Source organism: Somniosus microcephalus, chromosome 13 (genome assembly GCF_052327205.1).
Source record: "Somniosus microcephalus isolate GS21.2 chromosome 13, FLI_Smic_1.0, whole genome shotgun sequence".
NCBI lineage: Eukaryota > Metazoa > Chordata > Chondrichthyes > Squaliformes > Somniosidae > Somniosus > Somniosus microcephalus.
In genome coordinates, this window is record NC_140999.1 from 47,387,930 (window position 1) to 47,400,679 (window position 12,750).

The following is a 12,750-nucleotide window of genomic DNA, read 5'->3' on the forward strand; positions in this document are numbered from 1 at the left end:
CTGTGCGCTCTGCCCTCTCTCTCTCCCCCGTCGATGCTGCTCGGCCCTTTTTTGTGCCGCTCGGTCGGGCTCTAGCCCGCCGCTGTCCGGGAAGGGTCTGCGCACTACCTGTTGCCAGCCCGTTTCGCTGGACCACCTCGACTGGAAAGCCAAGCCTGGCTCTCGACAGCCTCCCCCGCAATTCTCGAGTCTCTGCTGGATGACTGGGCGGTTGCCCGTGGTCGACGCCCGAGCCTCTGGCCTTGACCTCCAATCCACTGATCTCCAGGAACGAATCCCCGGGAGGTGATGCAGAGTTGCAGGTAGGTTCGAACCTGTCTCGTTGCCAATGTTACGTCCGCGTATAATAAGATACAGACTGCAGCAGAAACGGTACAACAGGTGTTTACTCAACGTGGCTCACAGTTGAACTGATCTCTAAAGATTACTACTCAGGGCTATATACAGGTGTGGTCACTGCCGGTACTGCAGTATACATGAGCTGTAAAAGATAGTTCCCCACTTAAAGGTATATACATTACAAGTTCCAGGATTTTGACCCTGGCGCTCACACATGCTGATGAAGGCAAGGTACCAGAGGGCTGTCGGTGCCCATGCAACCATACCAAGCTTAAACAACATCCTTGCGGAGTGGAGGTGAGACAATTGAAGGAGGAGTGACAACCAGAGCTCGCTGGCCGCTCCGAACCAGTATGAAGCTGCTGTTGGAGATGGTGTTTAAAAATAGGTCTGCACGATGAAGGCCCACGAGGCATAGAATTGTCTAAACATTCACCAAGAACCTGATCCTGTTGCTTGAGGATTAGCCGCTGACATTCTGCCTGCCTGTCATGCGTACAGTGCAGCACACGCCGACTGCAAGGCAGCAATCCACACACTTCAGGTACTATGCAGCCAGCTCATGGCCTTGTGTTGGCTGGTGGCTGCACAGATTGCTTTCTCGTTTCCACAGTTTGTACGGTTCAATCTCACGCAGATGAACACATTTTCTTAAAACCGGAAAAGCACAGCGAGTGGTACTCAGTGCCTCCCCTGCTCCTCCCAAAGGCACTAATTCGTGTTGTGGTACACTTCCTTAGGTGGCAGAAACCTTTCATATCCTATACTCTGAGTGTGGGCAGGCTATTTGACTACGAGATGCATCACAGCAAACCCTGATGCTGTCCACACAAGTGAATTTTTCCAGCAGGGGTGACTGACCAGTGATCAGGGGCAGGAACTTTGGTTGATTTCTTTCCCTTCTTAGTCCTAGGGCACTGAAACCAATTGTAACGCTGCCAACACTACTGCCTAGCTGAGACGAGCTGGTTTAGCCCAGGCCGGAAATGGAACCGAGTCCTTTCTGGTCTGTATGATTCAGCAGTACATGAAGTGGTGCCGTTACCAACTGAGACACCAGGGACCACGTCTAGTTCCACTCATGAGACCGATTATGTGGCTCATGAATTATTCACTTGTCCTCGCTTGTTGAAATGAGAATCGTATGTCTGGGGGGACTGGGGCACTCCAATGTGCTTTCACTCGTGGGCCTGGTCTCGAATCCACTGATGTGATGAAAGGTTATTTTTCTGTTGGCTGTGAGGATCCCACGTGAGCTGAGCTTTTGGTTTCCGACGGGCGCAGCTCCACAGCGCGAATGCACCCATAAACCGACACTAATTGCCAGTCTCGCATGCACAACACCCCCCCGCAACCCCCCACCCCATCCCATAAGAATGGTCGGTGTAAGAAATGTAGAATATAGCAGTGCTGGAGATGGGGACGGGCTTCTGCAGTTGGGTTGACGTCACACTGGGGGGAGTTACTCTGTATTTTCAAATTGTACTAAAATCTTGAATGCAAATGAAGGAGAGAGGAAATTTTCTTCGACTGTGGCAGAGTTACAGCTAGCCCATGCTGTACTTATAGAATCATACAGCACTGTCCCACTCCCCTGCACTTTCCCCATAGCCCTGCAAATTTTTCCTTTTTAAGTAGAGATCCAATTTCCTTTTGAAAGTTAATATTGAATCTGCTCCCACCCCCCTTTCAGCAACAACTTGACAGCAACAACCTGGTTCCACAAATTGAACGGAGAAAAGTAACGATTTTGGCAATAACGGGTTTTAACACCAAGCTGGGCTCGAGACAGGAAAGGGGAAACGTGCTCAAGATATGTTGGTGGCCAAAAATGATAAATTAGTGCACTGTTCTGTGAACAAGTACAATACAGAAGGAATGAAACAGCTTAATTCAAGCATTCCTTAAAGCCCGTAAAAGTCTTTAGTCACGAATTGCTTTAGTGGTCAATAATAAGCATGTTCTGGCATTTCAATACAAATGAAGTTTTGATTTTATTCTTGACAGCAAATCAGTGTTGCAAGCTCATCTAACAGAGCTTATACACTGATTGTAAAGGTCAGCTGACTGCTGGTAGATTTAGCTCATTGTTCTTGTATTCTGTACGAGGCAGAATAATTTTAAACATAGCAGTTAGTAAAAATAATCAAATAAATCACTTCAGATTTCAGCAGCAACTGTCACGAGGGATATTGTTATATTACCAGAGGCTGGTAGTTGCTTATAGTAACATGGGGAGGTAGCAAATCAAAGTTATACTGCCAGCTCTGCAGCACCCTCTGGCCAAGGAAAAGAGAGCTTTGTTTGTGCATGTGTGTGTATATAGAGGTTAGTTTATTGACACCTGAGTACTGGTGAGATTTTAACATTAATAAAGAGATGGCAGGGCTGCTAGCTCTCTGTTAAAATGAAGATACAGTGTGAAGCCAAGCAGTGTGAGGACGGGTGTTGCGCCAGCTAACAAAATCAACTTGAGTGTCTGCACACCTGAATTATACAACACTAGCTGAAGTGCCCGGCGGTGCCGAGGGTCTTTTGAGGGCATGTTGTTGTTAGAAGAGAGAGAGAGAGCGACTGGGGGGAAGAGAGAGAGCGACTGGGGGGAAGAGAGAGAGCGAGAGATTGGGGGGAAGAGAGGGGGGGAAGAGAGAGAGCGACTGGGGGGAAGAGAGAGCGACTGGGGGGGGAAAGGGGTGGAAAAAGGGGAGGGGAGGAAAGGGGAGGGGGGAAAGGGAAGGGGAGGGGGGAAAGGGGAGGGGGGAGGGGAGGGGGGAAGGGGAAGGGAGGGGGGAGGGGAGGGGGGAGGGGAGGGGGGAGGGGGAGGGGAAGGGAGGGGGGAGGGGAGGGGGGGTGTGGAGGGGGGAAGAAGGGGAGGGGGGAAAGGGGGAGGCGGGAAAGGGGGAGGGGGGAGGGGGGAAGGGGAGGGGGGAAGGGAGGGGGGGGAAGGGGAAGGGAGGGGGGGAGTGGAGGGGGGAAGAAGGGGAGGGGAGGGGGGAGAGGGGAGAGGGGGGAAGGGGAGGGGGGATGGGGAGGGGGAGGGGAGGAGAGGGGGGAGAGGGAGAGGAGGGGGGAGAGGTGGAGAGGGGGGAAGGAGGGGGGGAGAAAGGGAGGGGGGAGGTGGGGGAAGGAGGGGGGGAGAAAGGGAGCGGGGAGCCAGCAGACCCTCTCCCCTCTGCCGGCGATAGCTCCGCTGAGCTCTGTGCCGCCCCACGCAGTGACATGCCGAGCGCAGCGCCCCGGTCAGCCCGAACCCCGCCCTCCCGAGGCCGGGCCTGATGCGGCTTGAGACGGCCGATTGCGGCTGGCGAGCCCGGTTGCCGGGGTAACCCTCTCCGCTCCCCCTCCCCTCCCGAGCCCCCCCCCCGCTAACCTGCTCGCTTCCCTCTGGCCGTGCTCTGTGTGGAGGTGCGCGTGCGCCGTGCAGCGCCAGCGTGAATTTAGCGCGAGGAGCTTGCAGTGAGCCCAGCCAGCCTTTACCAAGATGGCTGGCCGCTGGTTCGGAATCGGGCCCAGCGTGGGGGGGTGGGGGGTGAGGGGTGGGAGGAGCTTGCCACAAAACAATTGCCTAGGGTCCAGCATGGCTGGCAACAGACGCCCAGGCTTCGAGGCCTACCTGCAAAAACGGGGAAAGGTAGGAAAATTAATGAGATTAGATAAAAGATTTAGAAAGTAATTAACTTTTTTTAAAAACAATGTGTGTTTTAAAAGCAACTTTTTTTTTTAAAGACGCAGAAAGCGGGAAAAAGAAATGAAAAGTTTGGAATCAAGATGGCGGCGACTCACCTCGGTTCAGAATGATAAGGCCCGCCCACACACGCACCGATTGGTCAACCATCAGGTCACTGAACTGTAGGATTGGTCAATCATCACGTCACTCAACTGTAGGATGGCCCGCCCGCGCACACAATGAACCCGCCCCCACTCGATGCAAATGAGCGGATAATGAGGAACTTTGAACGTTTTTTGGATACCGTCGGCACAATTTTTGTCCGAGCAAAAAGTAAATATGCCTACAAGAGTCCCCTAATGATGAGCTTTCTTTTGATATAACATATGTATAGGTACGCTCTGTAACTTTTGATTGTATAGCCGGCCAGAGAGACAGACAGACAGACATATCCTTTTATATATATATAGATGCTTTGAACCAAAAAAAAATTGCGGGCAGCCTCAAATTAATATCCATGAAAACTCACAAATTGTGGAATGCAAATAGCCATGGGTCTGCTGTATATGCATCAAGCACCAGCCATTGTGGAAAGTTAAGGAAATTGAAATAGAGTCTGATTTTCTCCTGGTGATTTAGAGGGCCAGAGAGGTAAATAATTCAGCAGGGTAAGGATTAAACAAGTCTCTGCAGGTTTTCCTTTTCCAACAAACTGCAGCAAAGGGAGTCTGAGATAATTCTAATAGGTATAATAACGTGATATACCTGAGCAATTTTAAACACTATCCCAATGGCAAATGAGCATATGAAGAAAGTTAGCTTGTTTCATTGTGGGGTTTTATTGTGTATTTTTTTTTGCCTGCACTTTTATTCAAGTAGAAAGAGGAACTGAGCTATCACCTCAGCAAATGGTTAGGTTTCCTGTTTTCTAGAGCTTGCATGATCTCTCATATATTTGTATCAGTGAGTGTATTGGATAATATTAATGATCTAATTAACTAAGACAAGGGATTCCTGCTGACTGCCCCCCCACCTCCCAATATTTGTGAATTTTCACGGGGTAGGGTTCCACAAGCCCTGAGCATCTTCCGACACCTCGTCCATTCTTCAAAAGCAGTATACTGCGGATGCTGGAAATCTGAAATAAAAACAGAAAATGCTGGAAATACTCAGCAGGTCAGGCAGCATCTGTGGAGAGAGAAACTGAGTTAACGTTTCAGGTCGATGACCCTTCGTCAGAACTGGAAAAAGCTGGAGATGGAACAGGTTTTTAAGCAAGTGCAGGGGCAGGGAAAGGGGGGAGGGGAGGAAAGAACAAAAGGGAAGGTCTGTGATAGGATGGAAGGCAGGAGAGATTAAGAGACATTAAGAGATGGTGCAAGGCACAAGGAGATGGTAATGGGACAAGTTAAGAAACAAAAGATGGCTCCAGATGAAGTGTAAACAAAAAAAAAGTAAAAATAAATATATTTTTTAAATAAATAAAAATAATAAATAAAATGAATGGGGAAAAAAAAAGAATGGGGCAGAGGTTATGGTCTGAAATTGTTGAACTCTATGTTGAGTCCAGAAGGCTGTAAAGTGCCTAATCGAAAGATGAGATGCTGTTCCTCCATTCTTCAATATTGCCTAGACAGTGACCCTGGCTGATTTCCACCCCCACGCCCTCCCTCTCCGCGCCCACCACCCCCACCCCAGAGGGACTAGGGTCAATTGTTGCATTGAAATTGCTGCCCCAGCTGAAATCAGCTCCCTCAACACAGACCAAAAATTGAACCTATACCGTGTGGCTCAGTACCGCATTGAGCATTGCACACCCCACCAAACATGGTGTGAGCGTAGTTTGGTTGCTTAATGCAGTCTCTGTATTACGAAGGGAGCCATTCATTATTTTATATATCAGAAATCTACCATTCCACTTGAAGCTACAATCAAAGCTGGAGGACAATTCCCTCTGCATCATATGTGACATCAAGACTTATGTTCTCACAGAAAGCTTACTTTGCTAGAGGGTCTGTACCCAAACACAGCCTTTTCATTAAACAAAACTGCTCCAGGAAATGACTAGGTTCACTAACTTTAAATTAATGCAGGGCACTTGTGCTAACCACTGTGTTTTTGTGTCCTTGCCTCCAGACATCGCTGAAGAAGGCCATATTTCCTCTCTCACCATGAAGTCGTTGATTTTCCTGTTTCTCTCGGTACTGTCTGGACTGGCCGAATCCACTTTCCCAGATGATAGTGGACCCCTCAGCACCGGGTCTGCCGACTGTAAGTATATAGGAACACATTTATAGTTTGAAAGAAGAGTAAATTCGCAAGAGGCCAGAACTCATTTTGTAAGGGTCAACTCAGCGTGGATCCTCCTGGGAGATGTGTGTTTTTTGGGGCGGGGGCCTCTCATTTTCTCCTTTTCTACTGAAGATGCTGACTCCTGCTGAGGCATGCTTCTAAAGGTGCAGGTTGCCCAGTGACCGTTCAACATACATGATCCTGGACAATGCATATCAGCAGCTGTTCTGTTATGGGGGGCATCACAACCAAGCCTGATCCTGTTCTCATCCGACGCCTACACATCCTTTCCAACACTAGATAGCAATGAGCAGAAACCCTGGCTGATTTTTTTCCCCCTCCTAACTGTAGCTACATTTGTCCACAGGAGAAGAGGGGGGAAATTGGAGAGAGGATCACGGGCTAAGAAGTGTTGCACAAGATTTGAAATACAACCTGTTATATGATTGTACCAACACCCTCTACAACTAAACATCCAAACACAGAGACAAAGGGCTAGATTTTCGTGGAGCAGTCAGGCGGGGTTTCAGGCATGTGGGGGGGGGAAATCCTGAATTTGGGGGTCCCGACACCATCCTGCCCAAAACCCCGCCCTACGTAAGAATGACTCATGTCAGAACTCAGACTGTCAGTGTTTGACAACTTCAAACAGCTGTAAAACACTGATATTTCATCTGTCAAGAACTCTTGACAGATGAAATTGCAGTCTGTGACATCACCTGTTGCCAGGTGGCCCTTAATTGGCCTGCTGAGCCCACTGGGCGGGCTCAACAAGGTCAATTAAGGGAAAATCGCGCGGATTGGCCGGACGTCGAAGTAGGCGGGTCAAAAACCCGAAAGGGAAAGTCCCGCCTTATTCCCGACAGGTTCGAGAAAATCTACCCCAAAGGGCTGGATTTTCTGAATGGGAAGCTTTTGGAGGCGGGACTGCTGCTTGTCGGGTTTCAGTCCCGCCTCCATCAGCTTCTGGCCAACCAGCGGGAATTTCCCCTGATTGACCGTGTTAAGCCCGCCCGGCGGGCTCAGCAGGCCAGGTCTGTGAAGCTGTCAAACACTGACATTGTGTGTAGTTTGATGAGTCCTTGGGCTGGATTTTGTCAGCCCCGAGGAGGCGGGTATGGAGGCGGGACCGGTAAAGTTGCAGAAAGTGGGGGCGGCTGGCAAATCCGCCCCCATTCCGCCTCCGTGCCCTTTTGCCAGGAGGCGGGACGCCGTCCTGCCCCAAGTCCCGTCTCCTCGAGGCAAGAAAGGGATTAAATGCTTTTAACTGCCTGCTAACAGGTAGTTAACAGGCAGAAAAAAGGATTAGTCCCATTTTGCCTTTTTAGGTGAAGGTTTCCCAACCTCGAAGAACCCCGCCGGGTTGGAGGGGTCGAGTAGGGGGTCGGAGGGGCCTGAAAGTGAGAGGTAGAGGTGAGTGATGGGTGCAAGTGTGGAGTGGTAAGTATGTGAGGTGAGTGTTAAGTGTTAGAAAATGTTCATTTACCTTTGTTTCTGCCTACAGCCTTCAGCCACGGTGGTTCCGGAGTCCAGACATCGCCATTGTAGATTTCACAGACTGGCTGTTGGATCCTCCGAACCAACAGTCATCTGCTTTCTACAAAGTTGAAAGGTTTGATGAGTCCTGAACACAAGGACTCATCAAACTACACAGAATGTCAGTGTTTGACCGCTTCACTGAGCTGTCAAACGCTGACATTTCTTCTTTCAAGAAATCTTGACAGATGGCACGTCAGACGCTGACGTGCTCTGTCACTGACTTCCCCCTAATTGGCCCGCTGAGCCTGCAGGGCGGGCTTAACAAGGTCAAATCAGGGTAAAATCCCGCTGGTTGGCCAGAACATGATGGAAGTGGGACATAGACCCGGCAAGCAGTAGCCCCGCCTCCAGCACATCTCCATTGAGAAAACCCAGCCCCTTGTCTTCAGGACTCATCAAACCTTTCTACTTTGCAGAAATCAGCTGGCTGTTGGATCGGAGGATGCAACAGCCAGTCTCTGATCTACAATGGAGATGTCGGGGACTCCAGCTCCACAGCGGCTGAAGGCTGTAGGTAGAAATAAAGGTAAGTTAACATTTTCTAACACTTTACACTCACCTCACATACTTACCACTCTACACTTGCACCCATCACTCACCTCTACATCGCACTTTCAGACCCCTCCGACCCCCTGCAGACTTCCTACTCATCTCCTACACCCCGGCGGGGTTCCCCCAGGTCGGGAAGCCTGCATTTCAGCACGAAAAATGGCGATAATCCTATTTTCTGCCTGTTAAATACCTGTTAACAGGCAGTTAATAGGCTTTAATCCCTTTCCGCCTCCAAGGAGACAGGGCCCGGGGCAGGTCGGCTTCCCACCTCCTGGCAAGAGGACACGGAGGTGGGTTGGGGACGAGTTTGTCATCCGCTCCCAAATTCTGCAACTTTCCCGGCAGTCCCGCCTCCTCGGGGCTGAGAAAATCCAGCCCAAAATGTCTCACCTCCCCCAAACAGAGAGAATCTGCCACTCCAGAAATAGTTCTTGAGAAGAACAATGAATCCCTCGCAGGAGAAGAGACAGGCAGCCACACCTTCCTTTCATCTGGCTCAGTTCATCAGGGTTGGGTCTAGGTTTAATCCTTAAGGATTTTATGGTGGGGCTAGGGAGCGTGCTTGACCTTATCCCATTGTCCAAATTGGTCCTTCATGTCCTGGAAAGGACCACCCTGCCATGACCTCAGATAAATGACCCCTTGAATTCATACCTTAAATCTTTTAATCGCTGACAGAGCTTCTCATTCATTCACTGAGAATTGTATTTGCACTATGTATTGTGGGAAGGTGCTCACTCAACAGCAACGAGTCCTGACCTCCAGGGAGTGGCATTCCACGGTGAAGTGAGGCTTTGTTTTCATTGTAAGGTTTGGCCAATATATCATTGTTAAATTAAGGGGCTTAGAAGATTGTTTGATGAAATTCATGTCAACTAATGGAAATATGTTAGACATCAGCAAGAATGCTATAAATGGTGGTATGGAGACATGGCAGAAATGTTACAGGAATTATTTAAACACACACTTGAGTTATGGGTAGATTTAAAAGGGTGGGAACCATTTTGAAGCCCACAATAGGCAGTGTGGATTCCCTTGACCTTCTTGTCCTCTGTTGACCTGTGATGGAACTGCTGTTGGAAATAGAATAGCAATACAAAGAGATGAAAATCGAAGTTCTTAAAAGATAAACTACATGGTGGTCTGTGTTGGGACTGGGCTTTTTAGTGTATTGGTATCAGGACATTATAGAAAGAATTGTACTTGACCAATACAGTCTAATATTGTGTCTTACACTTGTATGATATTCTTAATTCATCCCCTCAAATTGCTCCTACTATTACCACCAGAGTCACAAACATACCACTAGCTATCGGTGCTTATTTAACTCAAAATTCTCTTTCCAGACATAACCTAAGTTGGAAAGACCAAATCTGTAAATGTACTTCTCAATGTTTCTCACAGTTCATGGCAATGCAGTATGAAAATTTCACACAGCCACCAGTGGTGAAATCTTAGTGACAACATTAATGGCACGCAAATACAATGTGCCATGGACTGTCACGACATAAGTTTTAGTACAATTCCCCACACAGCATGCTTCTGATCTCAGCTGTGTGGTCAGGACAAGTAGTGCTAAGTGCTTCCTTAAACGGCGGAGGAGAAAATCTGTGGCTGTACAGCCACAAGCCTCTCTTGAGCGCTGGTTAATGAACAGCACTGGGACATGCTAATAATAAAGTGCTCACTCTTATTCATTATTCTTGGTTCCAGTTTTGTCCCCTCCTCTCCTGGAAGAGCTGATTCAGGCTGAAGTACATTGCCTGCTGCACTACAGTCACTCACCCAGTGGGCTACTTTTATGATCTCTGAGCCTAAACAATGAAAGCCCTGATAGTAGCAGGGAGGTGGGGAGGGAGCGAGGGCGACTTTCAGCAGCCAGGAAATATGGGGAAGGCAAAGGTCTGGCTGAATTTAACAGCAGGACCTCACTTGAATCTTCCACCCGTCCTGGGCAGGCAGGGTGGGGTGTTAAAATTCCACCCCACCCTGCCCGAGTGTCTGCAGGATATCCAATTAAAATGAGCCCAATACTGTTCTTGCCAAACATCCACATGCAGCATTGGCTACTAATCAGGGGTATGAACCCCAGCTTATTTTTCCTCTCCACAGCTCAGGACCATTGCGACCAATTATTAACAGCCCTGGCTCAGATTGGCTAACTCAGCACTAACCTAGACCAAACCTGGAGCTTTCCAGGTCTGTATGGTGCAGCAGCACATCAAGCAGTGCATTTACCCCCTGAGCCATTGAAGGGAACTGTGAGCTGATAATTAATGTACTTTATAGCCAACCTGGAGAAGATCTTTGAGACTTCCTGAATGGCCTGGTCCTATTTCTTATGTTCTTATGTTCTCTCATGGCTCAGTTGGTGAAAGCGCTGCCTGTTGTCAGGTTTGATCCGTGGTCTGATCTCTGCCGGGGCAGCAGTTGTGACATCAGTGCCTCTGGTTGAAGTAAAGCGAATAGAAATCTGCCAGAGTTCCCACTTCTGATTGCTTATCCAGATGAGGGCAGGATCAGCCTCGGCTGTGATGGTCGAATGTCTTTTTTTTACACTCCTATATAAAGCACACCCAGTTCAGCACAGATTGCAGGGCACTTTACAGCCTTCTGGACCCAACATCGAGTTCAACAGTTTCAGACCATAACCTCTGCCCCTATCTTTGTTTTTCATTTTTTTCCCTCTCTCTCACATGGCAGCTGTCGATCATTCTGCCAGTGCCATTTACATTTCATCTAGAGTCATCGTTTGTTTCTTAACTTGTCCCATTACCATCTCCTTTTGCCTTGCACCATCATCCCTTTTGTCTCTTAATCTCTCCTGCCTTCCATCCTATCACAGACTTTCCCTTTTGTTCTTTCCTCCCTCCCCCTCTCCCTGCCCCTGCACTTGCTTAAAAAACTGTTACATCTCCAACTTTTTCCAGTTCTGACGAAAGGTTATCGACCTGAAACGTTAACTCAGTTTCTCTCTCCACAGATGCTGCCTGACCTGCTGAGTATTTCCAGCATTTTCTGTTTTTATTTCAGATTACAGGGCAGTTGATATCTGTGTAACTACAGGGTATGTTCACCAATCCTGTGCTTCCAGCGCCGAGCTACACTCAAAAGAGGAGTGCAGGTCAGAGTTAGGGCTACAACAGTAGTGCTGAATGTCTGGCCCACGCTCCATTCCTGCTGGGAATACAGGAGCGATGAATTTACCCTCAGATGTGGGGGGGGTGAGAAAAAATACGCAGTTGCTCACGTAAAGATGTACTTAGCTAAAAGGTCTCATCTGTGGTATACGTGTCCTCAAATAGAGTAAGTCAAACATTTATATGACTGCACAGATGTTTTCTTATTAATTACTGCGGACAACACCGGCAATTTAAATATATTTTCAGGAAATTGCCCCATTGTGCTTTGTGACACCTTTGGCAGCGAATCAGGATATTTCATGCACAAGAGCCCTTCCAATTCTGTTTAACATGAGTAAAGTTTGACTGCGTTGCAATGAATATAAATGACCCTCATCAGCCAGTTCTGTTGTTGTAATTGAGTGGTGTATGGCCCAATTGGACTGTGAACCCTTATATAATTCCTAATAACACTTTGGGATTGTTGATTTTTGGAAATGATTCGAAGCAGCATTGCTGGTCAGTGACCTTGTGAATTCACCCAATAAAACACACAACGGTGAAATTAAATCTTTTAACAACCTTTTCGTTGGTAGTCTGTGCGTGTGTTTATTTTTTGGGGTTATGTAAACATTTTTGTTATAGCAGTAGAATGGGGCTTTTGTGGAGCTGAGTCCCACTCTGATTTCAGGTATTATTTTTGAACACGCCGTCATTGAACTGGGTGTGTGGCGGCAATGCATTATATTAGCGTGGTGAACAGATGTGCAATTTTAATGAGCAGACTCTGGAGATACTCTAGGTAGTGTTGATGTAACAACCCCTCCCTTGATGCAAAGCTGCCCAGTCTGAGGCAATTAATATGAAGCTGTGAATCAATTAATTTAGTGTCAATAAGTTTGTTGACTAGAATTTCTTTTTCCCTTCAATGCTCTCCCTTCCTCCCTTAAATATCCTGGTTCATACTGCGATCTGTTTCTCCAGCAATAGCTGCTTTCTGGTACCAAATGGACATACTTCCTGCCTAGGCAGCATATTCAACAATGGTGCATCACATCCCCAGCTCAATCCTGCCTTACCTCGCATCCCTATCTTCCTGCATGAGCTCTGGCTGACTTTCTCCTCCCGTCACACGCAGTGGAAATCTGGAACTCACTCCCCCAAAAAGCTGTTGAGGCTGGGTCAATTGAAAATTTCAAAGCTGAGATTGACAGATTTTTGTTAGGCAAAAAGAAAGAA

At 48.0% G+C, this 12,750-nt stretch overlaps 1 protein-coding gene across 1 annotated transcript in view; it reads left to right on the plus strand.

Annotated features, from left to right (window-relative positions):
• LOC147108294 (semaphorin-6B-like) overlaps positions 1-12,750 on the plus strand; it is a 789,919-nt gene that overhangs the window by 444,485 nt on the left and 332,684 nt on the right. Inside the window, exon 3 of the mRNA XM_086004876.1 lies at positions 6,143-6,277. Within this exon, the coding sequence (XP_085861002.1) occupies positions 6,178-6,277 (100 nt within the window). The 5' untranslated portion in view covers positions 6,143-6,177. The remainder of the gene's footprint in view (positions 1-6,142; positions 6,278-12,750) is intronic.